Source organism: Oryctolagus cuniculus, chromosome 10 (genome assembly GCF_964237555.1).
Source record: "Oryctolagus cuniculus chromosome 10, mOryCun1.1, whole genome shotgun sequence".
NCBI classification, from domain to species: domain Eukaryota; kingdom Metazoa; phylum Chordata; class Mammalia; order Lagomorpha; family Leporidae; genus Oryctolagus; species Oryctolagus cuniculus.
The window spans coordinates 53,921,859-53,944,122 of NC_091441.1; the positions used below are offsets into that span (position 1 = coordinate 53,921,859).

Sequence of the window (22,264 nt, forward strand, 5' to 3'; positions counted from 1 at the left end):
CAGAAGCTCCTGTGTGCAGGCGCTCTGGGCCCCACTCTGCACACCTGTGCATCTGCATGCTTTATAGTAAACCAGTAAGGGTGAGCCACGTGTGAGAGCTCAGAGGGCTGTCATAGTAAATTATCAGACTGAGGAGGGGGTTGGGGGAAGCCCTGATTCATAGCCAAACTGGATGTCCAGGACTTGTGGTTGGTATCTGAAGTGGGAACAGTGTTACTGACTTCAGATTCTGGCCCTACATCCAGGCAAAGAGTGTCAGAATTGAACAGAATTGTAGGACACCCTCCCCACCCCCCAGCTGGTATCTGGAGAGAAATAGAGAACTGCTTGGGGAAAAACAAAGGAAGAAAAACCCACACACATTGGTGTCAGAAGTGTTGTGAGTGTAGAAAGAGGGTTTCCTTTAAGGGGGAAACTGCAAACCCTATTCATCTCCTGGGTGCTTATTGATCTCCATGATGTCCAAGCGCCTGTCCTACGCACTGCAGGTGCATCAGGAATCACGCTGTGGTGGTGGAGGGAGGTGGGTAATAAAGAGGCCTTGGAATCGCATGTGTGATATGCTGGGAAATGATACATGTGTAGGGAAAGCCAGGGGAGGGGCACAGGGAGAGGCTGGGAGCCGTGGAGGAAAGCCCGCTGAGCACTTGAGATCCGGGCAGAGAGCTGACGAACCCGGGAAGGTATCAGGAGGCCATCCATGGGGAAGATGCTGCAGGCCCAGGAAAAATGAGGGCCGTGCCCACCATTTCAACCAGGGATTGAAGGAGAGCTCCCCCCGCCCATGTCAACTCCTCCTCTCATTCAGGACACTGGCGCTCCCTTCTTCCCAGTTGTGCTGCATGTTCCAGTTGTCTGCATGGAAAATCCCAGAATCCAACAATCCATGAGCTGTAAGTGTGTGGCGTTCTGAGCAGCGTGCTCAGATCTCTCTGTCGCTCCCTGTCTTCGTGGAGGAACGACACAGGACCCTGCGCTGTTCTTTTGTCTGCTCGGCCCTCCCCGGGTTTGCTGCTGGTTCTTCCCGGGTTGGCTACCGTCCCTTCCACCTCCGTGGAAGGGCGGTTCCCCCTGCCACCTTCCCCACTTCCGCGGGGGAGCGGCACACCGCCGGCCGGCTCTCTCGGGGGCTGCACAGGTGTTCCCCTTAGATGTTCACGGTGCATGTTGGCTCTCTCCTCCTTTATAGTCCTCTTCCACCAATCCCAACTCTGCTACCCACACGCCGAGTACGCTGCTCTCCTCCAATCAGGAGCAGGTCCTACAGTTTATTGGTTGAACTGGAGGCAGCTGTGTAGAAGCTGTTTCTCCCTTCTCAGCGCCATATTGTGGGAGAGCAGATGCATAGAATAAGTCTTAATTCCAGTAACTTAGTCTAGTCCGAGTTGCTCCCCACACTCTCGCTCTCCCTGTCCCTTTTGTCTGGGAAGTGGCTCGTGCCCGTGCAGCACACCCGTGCCGCCTGTGCTACCTCTCCATCGGTCTCTGGGTCACCACGTCCGTTGTCTCAGTGCTGCAGTCTGTATTTTACTGAACAGCGGCCCCCAGTATAAGAGTAGTGATGCTGGCCATTTGGATGTGCTACAGAGGGAAGGAAGCACCACATGGGACTTCCTTCGAGGGAAAAAAGATCTCGACTTCAGGAAAGAAAATAAAAATCATATGCTGAGGTTGCCAAGGTCTGTGGTAAAACAGGGGAAAAAAGCACGAAGAAGAACAAAATCATGTCATTTGCAACAACACGGACAGGACTGGAGGTCATTATGTTAAGTGAAAGACTCACTAAAGAAGTGGCTCCCGTAGAAGCTGAGAGAATGGTGGTGCTCAGAGGCTGGGGAGGGAGGAGGAGGGAGAGATCGAGGAACAGAAAGAACCTTCTAGTTAGGTGAGAGAGCATTCTGGGCTCTGTCCCACAATAGGGTGACTATCATTGACAACAAGGTTCCGTGTTTTTTTTTTTTTTAAACAAAAAATGCTAGAAGAACGAATTTTAAATGTTTTCACCATAAAGAAATGATATAGATAGAAATGTTTCTCCTGATCTGTATATTAAACATGTATATATGTATCAGAATGTTATATGAAACCCGTAAATACATACAACTTTTAGGTGTCCCTTAAAAAAACAAATAGGAAAACACAAGATAGAGTTTGGTACTCTCTGTGGCTTCAGGCATCCACTGGGGGCCTTGGAACACATTCCCTTGGGAAGAGGAGGGAACCGCTGTAGCAAATGCAAGCACCCAGACTCTCACATACCTTAGCTCTTCGCTTGTGTGTGCTATGACAATGAGTATTTACTCCGAAGCAAAAGCAGCTGGTACAACCCTTGGGATTGGCTGGGTCCAAATAGAATGATCCTGCTCGACACATATTACATTCTGCACCTTCCACATTTTCCTGTTGATACAGAACAGGAGGAAAAGCGATCATTTCTTTGAAAGGTTCCCTGGTTGCTATTGCTACTTGCACCAATTCAATAACCACACAAGATGTGAGAATGTGGATGTCAACAAAATATTAAAAGATACATAATTATTATTAAGTTTTCATATCACATTCATTATACCATATACAAATGGAAGAGAGAATTTCATAACAAAATGTCCTGGGGCAAAATAGCAACAAAAGGATTCCCAGGATGGGAGGCAGACTCATCCCACTCAGCTCCACCCACCACATCAGCTAGGTGCTGGGTGCTCTCCCACACCCACAGAACCCCCAAGAGCACAGACAATAACTTGTATCAGAGTGGGGATTTTTTTCTGCCAAGGGCCATTTGGATATTTACAACATCATTCACAGACCATACAAAATGATCAGCTTAACTTAGCCTGCTATAGGTTTACTGAATTTTACAGCCTGCCTGTAGTTGCCTTGGAAGGGCCAGACCAAATGATTCTTGCAACCTGCAGGCTGGATGATCCCCCACCCCTGTTAGATGGAAATTTGTGTTGGTTTTTCTGGTCTCCACCTGTCTGTCATCAGAGTCTCCAGGGGCTCTGTGGCTCTCAAAGTAGGAGAAGGGTATTTCTTTCTAATTATTTCTAAGGAATGTGATGACTGTAAGATGCACACACATTGGGAAACCAGTTGCCCAGTCCCGTTGCCCATACTTCCCCGCTGACTCAATGTGAAGAACGGTCCTTCTGACCTCCGCGCTGCAGGACCTGCCTCACCTTGCAGAGGCAAGCTCCGGTCCGAGGGTCACACACTCCTGGCTCCGTCCCATCTCGGTTGCAGCTGCAGGGCACACACTCCGGGAAGTGGTAAAACCCAGAAGCACACTGGTCACACTGCCGCCCAGTGACCCTGGGCTTGCATCTGTACTCAAAGCAAAGGAAGCCAAAATCCTTATTGTCCTACACACAATTCTATGAGGTCTGGCTACACTGCAGCAGAGTCGTGGTTTAGGCAGCCAATTAAACAGAGACTGCCTGGGGTATGGCTAGAGCCCAAGGCAGAATAGAGAGGCAGGGATAACAAGCACACAGAGAAAGCAGGTCAGGACAATAGTTAGTCAGCTTGGTGCTGCTCTGAGAGATCAGCAAAGACTGGGTCATTCCTAACAGGCAAGTGCATGGTTCTGAAGGCTGGGAACTGCAAGATCAAGGAGATACATCTGATCAGTCTTCTTGCTTATAACTTGGTGGAAAGCATCACACAGCGAGGGAGCAAGAGAGCAAATTGATGGCCTCCAGCCCTTTAATTCACTCATAAGGGAGGAGTCCTCATGCCCTAAGCATCTCCCAAGAGGCTCCGCCTCCCATCACTGGCACTGGGGATTCAGTTTCCACCTCGTTTTCTAGGGGGCACATTGAGACCATGGCGAGGGACATCCTGCATGACCATGGACATCCGTCATGGATGGGCCAGGCTTCACATGGTTCAAGGATGCACCTGGCCCCTGAGACTGGAGGGAAATTAGAACAAACACATGCAGGGTCTAACTGGGGATCAGGGTAGCAGCAGCCAATCCAGCCCAGCAGAGGCCCAAGTTTCCCTGTGGGAGGTGACACACCCACAGGGCCTTACTGGACAGTGCTATAAGTTGCAGGTGAGGCTTGCAGTCCAGACAGAAGGAACAGAGCAGGGAGACCACCCAACGTGTGCAGTGAACACCAGTGTGGGGCTGCTGGGGCAGGGAATGCTGAGGTGCGAGCCTGCGGGAGCCTGGCTGTGGAGGTCGAGGGCTCGCCCTGTCCTGTGCAGAATAGTGCAGTGGCTGAGACCTGCACACTGAAGCCGGATTGGCCAGGGTTTGAATCCAGCTCTGACCAAACGCAGATGTTGTCTCTGCAAGTCTTTTAACCTCTTAACTTCTCAAACTTACTTTTCCCATCTGTAAAGTGGGGAGAATGGGAGCTGCCGCAGGGAAGAGAGGTGGGCAGTAGATACGGAAGCTCAGCAACCATGCCCAGCTTTAACTTAGCCCAGCCCTGACCATTGCAGGTGCATGGGGAGTGAACCAACAGATGGAAAATATGCCCCCTCCCCTCTTTCTCATGACCTCTCAAATAAAAATTAATTTTGAATAAGATTGAAATACCAATTAAAAAAATGCCAAAGGAGTGCCTGGTGAGGTCATGACAACAGGGGAGAAAAGAAACTTGCTCTTCAAGGGCTGGCTGAGCAGCTCTCAGAATAAGCTAAAGTCAGCCTGACCCCGGCACATCTCTCCAGGGAGACTCCGTGGCCAGAGGAGCTGCCTTCACAGCAAGGGCAAGAAGATCCCAGCAGACGCTGCCACCTGGAGGTGCAGAACAGCAGCTCCAGGATGTGGGTCAAGGCCAGTCACCTCCAGGGCAATGGGCCGGGGGCCAAGCATCATGGAACTGTCTGCATGCATGTGGGTGTTTGCTGTGCCCCTGGAGGAAGCAGCCCTGAGGCTGTTGGGGTGAACTATCTCTGGTGGCCACTGAACACTGCACCTCACATCTACCTTAGTCATTCGATAATGACAGAGTGCCTTCTGTATGCACAGCCCTGTGTCAGGGGACATGGGACAGAGTAGAATACGTCAGTGTTGAGTGTGGCACATTTCTTGCAGAGGACACAGGACTTAGAGATGTGGCAAGTAACTGGATAGATGGGATGGGACAGCGCTGAAGTGCTTCAGGCAGTACATGAGGAGGTCTCTCCATGCTCTTGCCTTCCCCAAGTCTGTTTGTAACACAAAGTCCCTGAACAGGCCATCAAGGAGGGAGGCGCCTTTCTCCGAAGGGAGGAAGGAACCTTCACTGTGATAGGACCTTGACTAAACAAGTTCAGAGTCGGTGAACTCAAGGGGCTTCCATAGCCTAGACAGCTCATGGCAAGAGCCTCGGGTGATTGCCTATGCCATAAATAAGAGTGCCAATTGTTAAATCTACAATGGGAGTCACTGGGTATAGTATCCCCACGTAGGATCTCTGTCCTTAATGTGGTTTACTATGAAACTTAAAGACAACACTACTAGTCGAACAATACCCTATACCTTGTGCGGTTGTGTGAGGGCAGCCTGTTGAAATCCTTGCTTAGTATATACTAAATTGATCTTCTGTATATGAAGGTAATTGAAAATGAAACTCGACGAAGGGCGGGATGGGAGAGGGGAGGGCCACGGGAGGGAGGGAGGTTGGTGGGGGGAAAGCCACAACAACACAAAAGTTGCACTTTGTAAATTCACATTTATTAAAAAATAAAAATAAAAAATAAAAAAAAAAAACACAAAGTCCCTGAAGAACAGAAATACTTTGAGGGAGCCTTTCATAACTAAAGATCTGAATAAAAAAAAAAAAGGTTTACAGGAAGTGAGAAAACCCAGCCAGCAAAGAAATCAGAGGGAATAAAAGGCTCAAGTTAGGGTAGACAGGGTCCAGAGAAAGCTGACCTTTTTTTTTTTATCATATTAGACATTGGGGAGGCAAGGCAGCTATTATTTTTTTTTAGATTTTTAGAATTTATTTGAAAGAGTTACAGACAGAGAAAAGGTTCAGACAGACAGACAGACAGACACACACACACAATCTTCCATCTGTTTGTTCACTCCCCAGATGGCCACAATGGCCAGGGTGAGGCCAGCGGGAAGCCAGGAGCCAGGAACTTCATCAGGGTCTCCTACATGACTGGGCCATCTTCCACTGCTTTTCTCAGGCCATTAGCAGGGAGCTGGATCGGAAGTGGAGCACCCAGGTCTCAAACCAGCGCCCAGGTGGGATGCTGGCATTGCCGCCGGCAGCTTTAACTGCTGCTCCACAACACTGGCTCCAAAGCAGTTCTGTAGCAAACAGTGAAATGCTGGAGGCAATGCTGTGCAGAGCCCTGCGTCCCCATGCCCGCCCCCGCCCCCACAATACAGCACTCACCACACCACGCTGTCTTTATTGGTAAGTGTGGCACCTCACCTCCCCCAGACCACAGAGGTGTGCTTGCCACAGGAAGCCCAGTGCCCAAACTGGAGTAGGTAACAGATGAGTTTGAATGATGAAAAATACTGACATCTGAAATAGAATTGAAGTCAAAGAAGCATTAAAAAAATATAAAAATAACACACAAGGAGCTGAGGGAGGTGTTCCATCCTCATTTAAAAAAATAAAAACCAGAAAACACGTGGCAGGCATTTGGCCTAGCAGTGGACACCCACATCCCACATCTGAGCACCTGGGCTCGAGTTCTGGCTCCAGCTCCTGACTCTAGCTTCCTGCCAGTGTAGACCCTGGCAGGCAGCAGTGATGGCTGAAGTAGCTGGGTTCCTGCCACCCACGTGAGAGACCTGTGAATTCCTCCTGGCCCCCTGCATTGACCTGGTCCAGCTCTGGCTGTTGTGGGCATTTAAGGGCTGAGCAAACAGATGGAAGCACACACCCACTCTCTCTTCCTGTTCTCTGCCCCTCAAAAATTTTTTTAAAAAATTTTAAATGCCAAGATAAAATTATGATCATATATGCATTTATTAACAGTATCTGAAGTTTTTCAGACTAATAGTGACAAAAGTATGGGGAAAACAGTTTTTATTTTTTTTTTTTGAACATATACCCACAGTTTAATGATTATTTCTGAGATAAAATTTTTTCTGTGTGTGTGTGTGTGTGTGTGTGTGGGTATGTGTTTTTCTCCCCCAAATAAAACATGAATATATTGCCTGGGCTCCTTCTGGTTACATCAGGCTTCAAGGAACTCATTAAATGACTGAAAAAAGGGAAATTCTTGAAGTCAAGCAATCCAGAAGTGTTAAAGCAGATTAGAGTCCTTCCCATCTACAGAGTATAGATATATATTTTACCCTCTCCTATTTACCGAAAGGTCTTTGATATTTTTGAAATGGACATTAATTTCTACACATGTGTGAGCATGAACAAGCACACATCCTGTTTACTTGTTTCTTTGTACAATTTCAGAGAGCAAAAGCAGTGTTTTTAAGATGGAAATAGAAAAGGCCATTAACTTCCTAAACTTTTTAGTTCACTCCTAGTATAGCAATTCTCAAATTATATCATAGTTTAGAAGGTTTTACAGAAAAATGGACAACTTTTGCTCAGGAACAAAAGCAATGCCTCATTTTGATGGAAAAATTAAATTTCAATCACTAGATGATATTTATAGTACCTGTTAATGATGAGGAATTTTCTACACACCAACAAGAGAATTAAATATACTGTTTGAGTACTCGTTATAGCATTAAGCCTCAGTGTACAGCACGTTAAGGACAGAGATCCTACATGAGGAGTAAGTGCACAGTGACTCCTGTTGTTGACTTTACCAATTGACACTCCTGTTTATGGCATCAGTAATCTCCCTATGCACCAGTTATGAGTTTCCAAGGCTATGGAAGCCCCTTGAGTTCTCCGACTCTTATCTTGTTTAGACACGGTCATAGTCAAAGTGGAGGTTCTCTCCTCCCTTCAGAGAAAGGCACCTCCCTCTTTGAAGACCTGGGGAAAACAGTTTTTAAAAGCCCAGGATAAGGGTCCTGTGCTGTGGGGTAGCAGGTTAAGCTGCCACCTACAGTGCCAGCATCCCATATGGGTGCTGGTTCGAGCCCCAGCTGCTCCACTTCCAATCCAGCTCCCTGCTATGGTCTGGGAAAGCAGTAGAAGATGGCCCAAGTCCTTGGGCCCCTGTACCCACATGGGAAACCTGGAAGAAGCTCCTGGCTCCTGGCTTCGGATCAGCCCGCTCAGGCTGTTGCGGCCAATTGGGGAGTGAACCAGTGGATGGAAGACCTCTCTCTCTCTCTCTCCCTACCTTTCCATAACTCTGCCTTTCAAATAAAAGAAATGTCTTAAAAAATCAGGATAATTGTGGTATAGCATATTCCTCTTAGATTAAGGAGCCAAAAATAATGACTGAATGAATGACTCAGGAAAAGGAAGGTTTATTATTCAAACACGAGGTGGGAAATGACTCAGCTGGGGTGGTGACAGGAGCCATGGAAGGCGGGGGAGGGGGTGGATACTACATTCCTTGACAGAAGCTGACACCCGATTGGCTGCAGGGAAAATGGGTTGATTGGAAGATGCATCTCAGACTTCAAGGCTTTGAGGACTGAAATGAGGCCGCACCCGTGAGTAGAACTTATGTTTTAAAGTAAAGTAAGAGATGGCTGGAAAGGCCATTGGCAGTGCTGTGACCTTCAGATCCTGCAGCAGAGTTGCAGAGTTTTGTAGTTAAAGGTTGTGCAATCCAATTTCTCAGTATATATGTGAGGAGACAAGAGCCCAAAAGGCTGAGGGGATTTGTCCAAGGCTTCCTAAGACAATTGTCCCTCAGTATCCATAGGTGATCTGTTCTAGGACCACCCCCACCCACAGGACCCCCAAATCTGTAGATGTTCAAGTCCCTACTACACAAGGGCACACTGTTTGCATATACCCTGAGCACACCCTCCTGTGTACTTTAAATCACCTCTAGTTGACTTGTAATACCTAGTACATGGTAAATTCTTATAAATAGTCTTTTAGGGAACACCAATCAAGTAACAGTCTACACATGTTCAGTAGAGATAATGTTTTTTCTGATGTTTTCCATCAAGCTGGTTGAATTCAGGGACACAGAACCTGCAGATGTGCCACCTGCAGGTATGCGGAGCCAACTGTAAGGCCAATAAGAGAGCCAAGGCCGAACTGATGGGCAGTGAAGGCAGGACAAGACAGCATCAGGATTGGGACTTCAGCTGATCACCCAGGGAGATTACCCAGGAGTGGGGATGGCCGCAGTCAGGAGAGTGAGAGGGAGGCAGGCAGCCGTGACCGTGGCAAACACAATTACAGCTCAGGCTTCCTGGGTGCTCAGTGTTGCCTCAGGCCCTGTTCTAAGTGTGCTCATAAGGGATATTTAATCCTCTAAGACCTTCAGAAGGTAGTGCCTCCTGTGCTCTATTTTGTAGATGAAGAGCTAAGGCACAGAGGAGAGAAGTGGCATGCCAGAGATCACCCAGAGGGCAGTGGCCGAGGCAGGATGCAACCTTGCACAAATTCACAAGACACAGCCTTTGGTCGGGACAGAGGTAGGGGTGGAGGAGGAACCAGAGTCAGTGAAATGGCTGGAGAAGGATCAGCCAGGGCGGTGTGAGAGGCGCCAGCGTCACAGGAGACGGAGGACACAGCTGAATGCAGGTGAGAGCCTGGCCCTCCATGTGCAAGGCGAGAGTCCGGCGTACCCAGCTGTTGCTGTGCCCGGCACCTGCATGCTGCCTGCTGGCCCCATTCCTACCCCTGGGTGAAGTGCATCACAGGAGCTGCCTCTCCAAGTGGTCAGGGTTGTGGATTGATGTCTAGCTGGAAGCGCCTCTGTTCCAAGGATGTCAGGTCTACGGCTCTTCTAGTGTTTTATGTCTCCATCTAACACAACATTTAGAAAATCCGTGGGGACTGGCTGAGAGGCAGGTCGTCCACAAAGGTGCCTGTGCCTCTCCTGGTGCCTGTGGTACCAGTGGCTCAAAGTCGCTGCAAAGGAGGTGGTCCGTGCCGTAACACATACTACAAGCAGTGCCTTCCAGCTTTCTTGTATCAACCACGGATTGACCAAAATCTTCTGAGGATATTCTAGCCGTTTTGTGTGTTCAAGGATTCAGATGGCATCAATCTCATTGTTAAAAGCAGATGCAAATGTAGTTTTTCATGGATATTTGATTAAATATGTGCATTTGCTGTTCTGTGTTAAAATTGAGACTTTGATTATTATAAGCACCTCTATTATCTTGACTTAATAGAGTTGGCCCAAATAGTAGACTTCTTGTATTTATACAGCATAATTTTTAAAATAATATCTGTGATACAGTCAGAGATTGAAGGTATAGAATCAGAACTTTAGGTGGGAAGTCAGAGATGGTTTTAACAAATTTCCTTACAGAGCAGGAGGCGGAGGTGCAGGAAGGAAAAAGCACTGGCCCAGAGCTCCTGGCTAGTATCTGAAGACAGAAGTTGAACCATAAAACTCAGGTTTGTGGTTGCGGCTTAATTGACTCCCAGGCATCTCAAAAATCACATCACGGTTTTGTTGAATTTCAGACTGAGTATTGCTAGAATTATCTTTATAATTCATTTTAAAGTAGATGAATATCAGTTTGGTTTTCTCTTAGTGAGCATGACAGACTAACATCTATAAGCAGTCTAGCACGATTTGAGAATTCCAGTTTTTAAGCTTTGTCATCTGTGATAATTTGAATAACTGCAAGGGAATCTGTGGTATAACTGAGCAAGGATGTGTTTTTCCTTTTCCTGCAAATTTCAGTTATCTTTGACATCTTTTTTTATGTGAGCTTTAGATTCCTCTAAAATTATTCTTCATTTTTACTAGGAAATTTTCCAGGGGGAAAATAGTAGGTTTTTCTCTAATATTTTAAAGGGGATAATCCTCTTAGGCAATCAGAAGCTTTTTCAGCGTTAACCCTGAGATGTTGTTGGCAGTTTATGTAGCTCACAGTGAGGTAATATGCTGAAATGTTTCCTCATGCCATCTGCCAACAGCCCTTTTATGACAAATGCACACTGATCGAGGGTTGATACGTCACCCATTAGCGTACGACCGTCTCTGGTGGTATGAAAGTAAACAGGTCCAGGCCTGTTGAGGCGCCCACGTTCGGACAACACGACATGACACCGGGCATGTGCCAGCTGGTTAAACTGTCATTGGCTAACGAGGGTTTGTTAAACAAACAGACTCCTTAGAATTTGCACCTATAGCATATCCATCGATCGACTTTCGGAATCTTAACCAATTGTAAGCATTTTAATGCATTCTCAGATTTTTCTTCTGGGCAGCAGCCCTGGGAAGCTGTGTGTGAAGTTCTGCTTGCAATGACTTACTCAGTTAACCAGCAGCTCGGACGGAAGACTCTCCCACTGGCTCTCAGACACTAACTCCTCCTGCTTCCCTTCCTGCCTGCCAGCGGCTGCTCCATCTCCCTGGTGGTTCCTCTGCTTCCTCTGATTAAGCAGACGCAGTCCCTCCAGGCCCACACCTGGTGATGGAGCGACTGAGTTGACTCAGGCAGGACTCACACCTGCGGTTCAAACACTTAGAATGTTCCATGAGTCACGTTTCCCTCTCGGCTTCCTTACAAGTTCCCAGGAATAGAAAGGAGTTGACAGGCACCAGGCAACCGCGGAGGGTGTGGTGAAGGGTGAGTTTCACAGCTGCAGAGAGCTGAATTGTGTTCCCCCAACAAATGTGCCCAAGTCCTGACCGCCAGCACCTGCCAATGGGACCTTATTTGGAAACAGGTCTTTGCAGATGTACACACGACGTGAGCATACTAGAGCAGAGTGGGCTCTAAGCCAACGTGACTGGTGTTCTTCTAAGAAAATGAGGACTGGCACAGACACACAGAGAGAAGAAAGCCACGGGAAGACAGAAACACGCAGGGAAAAGGGCAGGAGGCAATGGGGGCAGACATTGGGGGACGCAGCTACAAGCCAAGGAACACCAAGGGTTGCTGCTGGCACTGGAGGGAAGAGAAGGGCACATAGCAGGTTCTCCCCTAGAGCCTCCAGGAGGAGGCAACCCTGCTGAGCCCTACATTCCAGACTCCAGACTCCAGGACAAGAGGGAACAAACCTGTTGTTTCAAGCCACCGAGTTGGGGTTCACGGGTGACAGCACCACAGGAAACTCACCGTCCTCAGGTTGGCACTGCTGAGGTGTGCCACCAGCAGTGACAGCCCCTCCTGGCCTGCATGCCCCACTCCATGTCCCTGGCGGTGTGGGCGCAGGGTGGACGGTGAATCTTATGCCTTATGCAGTGCACTGCCACACCAGCCCGCACTCGGAAACTCTGGCTCAAATTTCCTGCTTGATAACCCCCGCTACCGAATTCTTACCAGACTCTTCTGAGACAGTTTTTTGGGTTCTCTGGAGTCACTGTCTGGCCCTGCTGAGATCAGGTTTGTCTCCTACACTTGTGTGACAGAGGCCTCTACCTGGCAATGCCGAGCCCAGCCCACTGAACCAAACCTCTTAGCAACACGGCATTTGCTTAAATCAAAGTTTGCTACTCAACTCCAGATATTGGCATTGGACTGCTCTATGGGCCCCTGGGCAGCCCAGTTCTCAGGTCAGGCTGCCCACCCTGCCTCCATCACACACCCAGTCAGGCCCTGCCTCAGAGGATCAGTGCCCCCCGCTTCCAGCTTGCCCGTGTAAGTTAGGGTGCAGGCCCAAGGATTTCTCACGTTGTTGCGCATTGCCCTTGCTGATGGTGCCAGCTAACCCTGGCACAGGGATGGAGCCCATGGCCAAATGCAAATGATAGGCGCTCATCACAAGGTGTCTTGGGAGAGGAACCTGAGAGCTGGGTCATGTGTGCTCCACGTTCTGTAGCGTGGCTCATACCACACTGGGGTCCCGTGTGGGAGCAAGGCTGCTCCTGGCCTAAGGCAAATGGTGACCTGGCCACCCAGGCTCTGCCTGGCTACTTTGAGCCTGAAGGGACCAGTCAACCCACCCACCATAGCCTGAGGCCAACACAGGGCATTCCTTGGCCCTGTGAGAAGTAATAACAACCAGCATGCGGATAGAGGGCGTCTTATCCTCCCCACAACAGCATGGGACAGGCTGACCCCTCTGAACTCACCTGCACTGCCCACTGTCCCTGTCGCACTCGGGGGTGGCAGCAACAATGGTGCCCCTCGTGGAACAGTTGCAGCCTTCGCAGCCGGCCAGGGGGTGGAAGCTGAAGGAATGCATCTCGCATGCCTCACACTGGGGTCTGATTGTGCGAGGAGGGCAGAGGCACTGCCCCGTTGTCTCTTCACACAGGCGCTGGCCACAGTTGCACGCTGGGCAAGAGAAAGACGATATCAAGTGAGGGTCAGGCACTGCCCAACCTCCAGCAGAACTGTACCAACAGCCAAGACTTCTAGAAGCTTCTGAAGGATCTGGGAGAGATGTTTCATTTGCCTTTCACTATGGACATTTGACTGGTTGATCTGAAAGGCCTACTTCTCAAATGTGCACAACGAAGCTCACTCAGTGCCCACGGCTGTGGTTGCTGAGTGAGGTACAGGCCTATCAAGTGGCAGCAAGACAGATACTCGAGGGAGCTGACCTAGCAGCTGTCATGTGCCAGCCTAGTGGGGGCAGGGGCTCCAGTTCATCAGAAGGTTCTAGAAGTCAGCATGCAGCGGATGCTCCCTGAAGTGGCCCCACAGCCTGCCCCTTGTTACTGTCCCCAACCAGTGCGCTGCAAGTCCAGAGCCTGGGGCCACATGGCACAATACAGCAGCATCAGTCTTCCTCTTTAGGCAAAAAACTGATCACCAGGGGACTAAATCTGCACACCCACAGTCCTCACTGCCACCAGGTGACATGGGCTGACCCTACGCCTCAGACTGCAGGACAGTTCTTAGACACGGGTCCAAAGGTTTCTCGCCCAGTGACTAATGCACCTGTGTGAACTTGACTTTCCCATCTTCACTGAGTTTCAGTTGCTCAGTTGGGGTTTTAGGTAGGGGACTGTGCTGCCCAAGACTCTGACAGTTTCAGATTTTCATGCTCACTACACTTGTGCGACAGAGGCTTCTATCTGGCAATGCCAACCCAGCCCACTGAACCAAACCTCTTAGCAACACGGCATTTGCTTAAATCAAAGTTTGCCACTCAACTCCAGATATTGGCATTGGACTGCTCTATGGGCCCCTGGGCAGCCCAGTTCTCAGGTCAGGCTGCCCACCCTGCCTCTGTCACACACCCAGTCAGGCCCTGCCACAGAGGATCAGTGCCCCCCGCCCCCCGCTTCCAGCTTGCCCGTGTAAGTTAGGGTGCAGGCCCAAGGATTTCTCACGTTGTTGCGCATTGCCCTTGCTGATGGTGCCAGCTAACCCTGGCACAGGGATGGAGCCCATGGCCAAATGCAAATGATAGGCGCTCATCACAAGGTGTCTCGGGAGAGGAACCTGAGAGCTGGGTCATGCGCACATCCGTAAACACATCCTCAGATGCTGGGACACACGCACTTACGCTTGCAGCGTGGGAATCCGTAGTAGCCCATGGCACAGCGGCTACACTGCCGCCCGATGACGTTGGCCCGGCATGGGCACTGCCCACCTTCGGGGCTGCACTGGGGGCTGGTGGCCCCAGCGGGGTGGCATTCACAGGGCAGTGCACCATTGTGGTAAAAGGCCACCAGGGACCTGGCAGAGTTCCTACAGAACTCAGAGGCTGTCTTGGGACTGCGGAGATAAAAACAATTCCCAGTGAGCCCCAGGGTTTGTGCCCAGGAACAACCCAGCCTTCCCCTGCCCATTCGCTCCACCTAGCAGTGTCTTTCTCTGGGGTCTGAGGAGCAAAACACCCACCCTGGAATCGGCCCATGAGGATTACTCTTTCCCCCGCCCATCCACGCCAGGAGAAGACACCAGGAATGCTCAGTGGGAAATTCTGGGGCCAGAATCAAAAGGGTGAAAATACACCTCTAGAATGAACTACACTATATGAGTTACATCTCAGTAAAACGGCTATAAAAAGAGTACCCCACTGGCACAATAAAACAGCTCATAAGATGATAATGAGAATTGCCAATGCTTACTGAATGCTGTGTCTTGGAGGCTGTATCTACATCTCACTTCACCTTACAACCACCCAACCAGTTAGGCTGAAGCCCCATTTCACAGATCAGAAAGCTGAGGATCCTAGAAGTTCAGCAGCATTCCCAAAGCTGCACAGTGGTGGTGTGGCCGAGAAGCATTCAAATGCACAGCTATTGGATTTCAGAGATTGTGCTCTTAACAGATGCTGTACAGGAGGCATCTTCTCCTGGGGTTCTGGAGCACCTGAGTTCCTCAGGAAACCTACGGGGAGGTGGGGGCACCCATGGAAGAGAATGGTAGGAGCCAACATGAAGGGCTTTCCTGGACACGAGGAGACAGGGCAGGGAGGGTGAGTCTCTGGACGCCCCAGGCTCAGTCCGATGAGAATAGAGATCAAGGCTGGTGTCTTTCCCAGGGAAGGTGCCCTGTGTGGTGTCTCTGAGGCATCTGCATTGGTACACAGACAGCAGCAAACAGGAAGAGACCCTGCCCTGGGTGGGAAAGCTGAGTAGAGTCAGTTGGTCCCAATGGTGCATGGCAAGGCCTGTCCCAGCAGGATGGACCATTCAGGGAGAGAACGGCTCCCTCCTCAGACCTGCGGCTCAGCACCACTCCTCCGGCTGGCCAGAGGAAGGGGACAGACCCAGGCCCAGTCCCTGTGAACCCTGTTCTTGATGGAAACACACGCCTCATGCATGCAACAGCCTTCCCACCAAGCGAGACTTACTCAATATAAAAGCTGTTTCCTCCACAACTGGTGACAAACTCAGAGGACCTGTCCACTGTTTTTTTGTGAAGTATTTGGTAGTCGTAATTCTCTGCAGGCACCACCAGAACACGGACCTGAAAGAACACATCAGCATGGGTTTGGATGTCCAATGGCCAAGCCTGCCTGTGGCTACCCATTATACTTTCTCATCACTAAGGTTGATGTCCTTTAATATCAAGCCCAAGACTTGGGGGCAGGCGCTGTGGCATAGCAGGTAAAGCTACTGCCTGCAGTGCTGGCATCCCGTATGGGCGCTGGTTCGGGTCCTGGCTGCTCCACTTCCGATCCAGCTCTCTGCTATGGCCTGGGAAAGCAGTAGAAGATGGCCCAAGTCCTTGGGCCCCTGCATCTGCATGGGAGACCCAGAAGAAGCTCCTGGCTCCTGGCTTTGGAGCAGTCCAGCTCTGGCCATTGCGGCCACTTGGGGAGTGAACCAGCGGATGGAAGACCTGTCTCTCTCTGCCTTTGCCTCTCTGTAACTCTGCCTTTCAAATAAATAAATAAATCTTTAAAAGAAAAAAAGACAAAAGGAAGTGGGGTTTATGGGAAAACAATCACAACAGCAAGTTTATAGCCAGGATAAAGACTTGATCCCTGTGGCTGTGTAGGAGACCACAAGTGCCAGGCAGACCCCTCGAGGCACCTGCTAGGAGGAGCTGCAGCCTCACCTTTTGGCTGAGTTGGAGACCTTGGGGTGTGCAAGTTCTGTTAGGATGGCCAGGGTCCCACGTGACCCATGCCTAGGATTCCCCTGGATCTGCAGGAATTGTGGTTTTGTATGTTTAAAGGTAAGCAAAGAGAAGCGGCAGAACCTAAAACCAGAGCTTGCCCATGAAGTTAACATCAGACCTAGTATTCTACCATGAACAACTGTGGCTCCAGTCTTTAAGAGTGCAACTTGGTTCTCCCTATACCTGCATGAATCTGGCCATGCCAGGAACGAATGCCATGGGAAATCTCCAACCTCTCTGTGAAGTGTTTGCCGAGTGCCTATACATATGCTGAGCCCCGTATGTCAGGTAGCATCCCAGGCACAGGGGACACAAACAAATGTACTCAGGTTCCTGTACCCTGGGAAGAGCTCTGCAAAATCCTTTGGCCTGGCTCTGCCAAGGCAACTGTGAGTGGGACTCAAAATTCAATAAATCTTGGCCGGCACCGCAGCTCACTTGGTTAATCCTCTGCCTGCGGTGCCAGCACCCCGGGTTCTAGTCCCGGTTGGGGCACCGGGTACTAGTCCCGGTTGCCCCTCTTCCAGTCCAGCTCTCTGCTGTGGCCAGGGAGTGCAGTGGAGGATGGCCCGAGTGCTTGGGTCCCTGCACCCGCATGGGAGACCGGGATGAAGCACCCAGCTCCTGGCTTTGGACCGGCACAGTGCCGGCCATAGCAGTCATTTGGGGAGTGAACCAACGGAAGGAAGACCTTTCTCTCTCTCTCCCACTGTCTATAACTCTCTCTGTGTGTCTCTCTCTTTCACTGTTTAACTCTGCCTGTCAAAAAAAATTCAATAAATCTATAGCAGGCTCATTTGTAAGCTGATCATTTTGTGTGGCCCAAGAATGATGTTATCAACATCCACATAGATCTTGGCGGAATAAAAGGTCCCCCACCCCTGAGTCATCACTGCTGCTTCCCTGGGTTGGCCTTAGCAGGAAGTTGGAACTGGGAGCAGAGCCAGGGCTCAAACCCAGGCACTCTGACATGAGAAGTGGGCGTCCTGACCAGTGTCCTAACTGCTAGGCCAAAGGCCCGTCTGCTCCCTTAATTGCCATATGCGTTTTCTGTGTGGAAAAGAGAACTGTAAAGTTGAAGCATTTTTTTTTCTATAATTACAGCTTTAACGCCTTGGAGGAATTGTTGCTGTGAGCCAGCCAGCCAGCCAGCCAAATGGCCAAGCAGGGCAGCCCTAGGCAGAGGGATGAGCAGGACGCACCAACACCAAGGACTTTCCTTCTGGAACCTTCACGGTCACAGCCACCTCAGGCTCTGAGATGTCCAACTCCACCTGGCCTCCTGCGATCACCTGGTCACGGCAGCAGAGCACATGGGGGCAAAAGGCGGCACTGAAGGAGCCTGCACAGAGAGGAGGGTCTCTAATCACACGACTGCAGGAGTGCTGACCGCAGCTGGCGGCGGCTCGGGGCCTGCGCGCGGGAACTCGCCTGCGCGCGGGAACTCACCTGCCCAGGGCTGTCCTCCATCCACCAACACCTGCGCGGGAAATGCTGGGTGCTCTGCTTGACAAAAATGGATGACAACGACGTAGCGGCCTGCGTGTGGCACAAGTCCTCTCAGGGTCACTTGGCTCTAGGAGGGAAAAAGAGGGAAACCATGCGCCCAAACCCTCAGTCTAAAGAGCTAGGGATAATCAGAATCACATACTTAGAGGTTAATAATGAAACAAGCGGGCATTGACCCAGGTGAAAGGACAACCTATATTCCCACAGTAGCCTTCACATGAACGTTGATTTGTAATCTCAATTGAAACAAACCAGATGCCTCTTCCAGAGGGAAGGGACCAACTGTGGTGCGCCCCCTGTAGGCTGTTGAAGGAAATACAGTTTTGTTAATCACCTTCGACAATTGTTCGCCAAAATTTCCCAAACATATAATCCAGCAATCATCCTCCTAGGTACGAGCCCAAGAGAAATGAGTACTATATTTGCAAAAAGGCTGCATAAGGATGTCCCTGGAAGCACTACTCATAATAACCGTATGATACAGAATATGGCCTTGTGGCCGGCATTGAGGCATAGTGGGTTAAGCTGCTGCCTGCAATGCCAATATTCCATATGGGTGCTGGTTCGAGTCCTGGCTGCTCCACTTCCAATCCAGCTCCCTGCTGATGGGCTGGGGAAACAGTGGAAGATGGCCCATGTACTTGGGTCCCTGCCACCCACCTGGAAGACCCAGATGGAATTCCAGGTTCCTGACTGAGCTGGCCCAATCCTTGCTGTTGTGGCCATTTGGGGAGTAGGCCTGTGGATGGAAGGTATCTCTCTCTCCTTCTCTCTCTCTCTGTCTCTTCCTCTCTTTCTCTCTGTAACTCTTCCTTTCAAATAAATAAATGAATAAATAATTTTTTTAAAAAAGAATATGATCTTTTTGAGAGGCAGAGAGAGAGAGAGAGAGAGAGAATTCCCATATGCTGGTTCACTCTCCAAATGTCTACAGTGTCCCCTGGGTGCCCAAGCCAGGAGCTGCACTCAGTCCCGGTCTCCCATGTGGGTGGCAGGAACTCAGTCATCTGAGCCACCATCACTGCATTCCAGGGTCTGCATTAGCAGGAAGCTGGAGGCAGCAGCCAAGCTGGAGACTGAACCCAGGCACTTTAGTGCAGAATGTAGCTATCTTAGCCAGCATCTAACTGCTAGGCCAAATGCCCCCGACACCATCTGTGAGGTTTGACCACCAGGGGTTTTCAAGCCTCCCCCCCGCCCCTTTTGCCTTCTGCCCCACACCCAGGCAAGCGGATGAGAAAGCCCAGGAACTCCCTTCCTTTGCACAGAAAGTCCAAATCACACAGATTCTGGTCCCTGAGAAAGGGAGTCACCCCAGCCTGTCCCACCCACCCCCTCCTCTCCCACCAGTCCACACGAAAAGCCAGAACCACACTCCTGCTTCTGTTTAAGTGGGTGAGCCCTGCTCTCCCAGAAAGGCCCATTCTGTGAGTTGTCTTTTACCTTCGAGTGTCCAATAACAACAACAACAACAACAGGTTATTCTCAATGTTCTGGCAAGAGCTGTGACTCTCCTGTGTGTAAACGACTTGCTGAAGGCCAGATATAATCTGGTGACAAAAGCGGGCTTCTTGGTATCCACTCCCATCCCCTGTGAGACTGCCTGTCTCACAGGAGTTCTACAAGTTTCTCTCTCAAATTCTTGCTCAGTTCCGAACTTAATGCAATGTAAGCGGAAACAAACCATCTTTGGGATTGCAGAGATGTCATAATAACACAATATTACATATATTATAATATACTATATATATTATATATATATGTCTATAATGGAGAACTTAAAAATTTCTGAAATTCTAGAGCCAGTGTTGTGGCACAGCAGGGTAAGCTGCCACCTGCAACACTGGCATTCCATATTGGACCACCAGCTGCTCTGCTTCTGATCCAACTTCCTGCTAATGCATCTGGGAAGGCAATGGAAGATGGGCCAAATCCTTAGGCCCCTGCCACCCACGTGGGAAATCCGGGTGGAGTTCTGGGATCCTGGCTTTGGCTTGACCCAGCCCCAGCCATTTGTTGCAGTCATTTAGGGAGTGAATAAGTGGATGGAAGATCTCTTTCTCATTCTTTTTCTCTCTAACTGCCTTTCAAATAAATAAATAAAACTTTTAAAAAAATCTCCTGAGATTTTATAACTAATAATGAAAAACTGCATCATGTCACTATATTTCTCCTTCAGGCTCTAAATATGATTAATTGGTAAGTGTTTACTGAGACTTTCCGGCCTGCAGGGTCCTGTGCTGGTATAGTAGGGGATAAAAGAAAATTCATTAGCAAAAGAAGTAATTCCAAATACAGCTATTATATTCTTCTAATATAACTCGGACAGAGAACATGGACAGTTCATGAACATATGAGCTATCACGACCTGGGCCATGAGTGGTCACCAAATGACTGTGTGGAGGAGGGAAGCAGGCCAGGGTGCTCACGGGCAGGATTGACCCAACACCAGCATTTCTGGGAGTCTCCAAAGTTGAAAGTAGTAGGGACAACAGAATCACCTGCAGGGTTGGTTACAACACAGATTCCTGATTCGGGAGGCCTGGTGGGACCTGCGAATGTGCACTTCTAGCAAGTTCCCAGCCGATGTGGCTCCTGCTCACTGGAGGCCACACTTGGAGAACCACTGGTCTAGAACAGGCACACCCAATGGGGTCCTACCTGTGGTGCCTGCAGCATGAATCCTGGAATAACGCCTGCAGGAGGGGAAAGATCCTGGGCCAGAAGAGGGAAGGGTCCCCCAGCCGGGACTTCCAAAATCAGTGCTGTTGGAGGAGTTTCATGGGCCAGGGAGACACAGGAGGCACTGAAACAGAGAGTATTTGAAAATGTTATCTTACAAGTAACCCAAAACTGCAGGACTGCCCGCGAGTGAAGAGCCAGATGTTGAGCACTGAAGCAGGTGAATGTCAGAAGGACCTTGTGTCGCGGGACCGCAGGACCCTGGTGGTCTTTGTATTGTGATACTCAGTGTAGCTATTGGCCAGCTGTGTTCCAGCCACCTGCTCAGCACCAGCTAAAGCAGAAAGGCAATCTAATTTTGGAGAAAACTAGATAGAAGCTTACTGTAACTCCCCTTCCAGAACTGAAATTGTTAGAGATCAATACAATAAAACACTGACCTCTAAACATGGATTTTGATGTAATACCGTATAAAAGAGATCAAATACACAACAGTTCTTTTAGGCACAGATCTTCCCTGTCTTGGTGGCTCCTACTGTCCTAACTATACACACAAGATTTCCTGATTGTGTCTGTAAATTATTTGTGAATCTACTGCAAAGCAACCCTATCAGAATTCCAGTAAGCTTTAGTTAGCTAATTCTGATAGCATGGCTGTGAGATAGGGCAGAGCTTTTGTGGTTTTGTGAAGAGCCTCAGACATAGAAGTTAAAGGATTAGAACAAAGTGAGTCATTGAAGGGTTCAGAGTAGACGGCTGGGTACCTGCCCGGGAGGGCTGGGTTTAACCATTTCCCCAGTCACTACTGTGTCAGCTTCCTGCTGCTATGGAATTCTGGAAAACCCAACTGCTGGGAAAGATTATTTACCTGGTCTTTTTCACATTTAAATCCATTACCAGACCTTAGCACACTGGCCAATGATCATTTCTGAAGTATAGGTTGAGCATGACCATTCCCCAAATCCAAAACCCCAAATCTGAATGTTTATGAGTTCTAACAACATGATGCCACAAGGGGAAAATTTCATACCTGATACCATGTGACAGATTACAATCAAAACACAGTGCACACAAAAGACTGTATAAAGTTATCTTCAGGCTGTGTGTACACAGTACACATGAAACGCAAATGAATTTTGTGCTTAGACTTGGACCCCATTCCCACGGCAGCTCATCATGTATATGCAAATATTCTGAAGTCCAAAAATATCAAAATGTAAACCACTTCTGGTCCCAAGCAATTTGGATCAGAGACACACAACCCAAATTAAGTTTCAGCCTTTTGAGAATTACAGCATCACTCGGTGCACCAACAAGGCAGAAAAGGGGGACGCACACTACCTTTGATTGACAAATGGTCCATAACTGGCAATGCAGTGAACCTGAGGTCTCACGTATTCAGTGGAGAATTCCTCAATGGGTATGATACAGATCTGATGCTGTTGAGCAAATACAAAGAAGGCATACCATGGGTATCAGCAAAACCGGTGCTATAGTTGAACACCATTTTTAAAAGATGCTATTAAGTAAATAATTCATCCAGAACAATTATAATCATTATTTTAG

At 49.3% G+C, this 22,264-nt stretch overlaps 1 protein-coding gene across 2 annotated transcripts in view; it reads right to left on the reverse strand.

Moving 5' to 3' along the window:
* LAMA3 (laminin subunit alpha 3) overlaps positions 1–22,264 on the reverse strand; it is a 257,005-nt gene that overhangs the window by 86,920 nt on the left and 147,821 nt on the right. For both annotated transcript variants that reach the window (XM_008261146.4, XM_051851337.2), the window contains 9 exons: positions 22,040–22,137; positions 20,678–20,822; positions 17,957–18,083; positions 17,710–17,849; positions 15,735–15,850; positions 14,439–14,650; positions 13,054–13,258; positions 3,180–3,324; positions 2,260–2,400 (listed from right to left, as the gene is read on the reverse strand). In XM_008261146.4, coding sequence (XP_008259368.2) covers positions 2,260–2,400; positions 3,180–3,324; positions 13,054–13,258; positions 14,439–14,650; positions 15,735–15,850; positions 17,710–17,849; positions 17,957–18,083; positions 20,678–20,822; positions 22,040–22,137 — 1,329 coding nt within the window. The remainder of the gene's footprint in view (positions 1–2,259; positions 2,401–3,179; positions 3,325–13,053; positions 13,259–14,438; positions 14,651–15,734; positions 15,851–17,709; positions 17,850–17,956; positions 18,084–20,677; positions 20,823–22,039; positions 22,138–22,264) is intronic.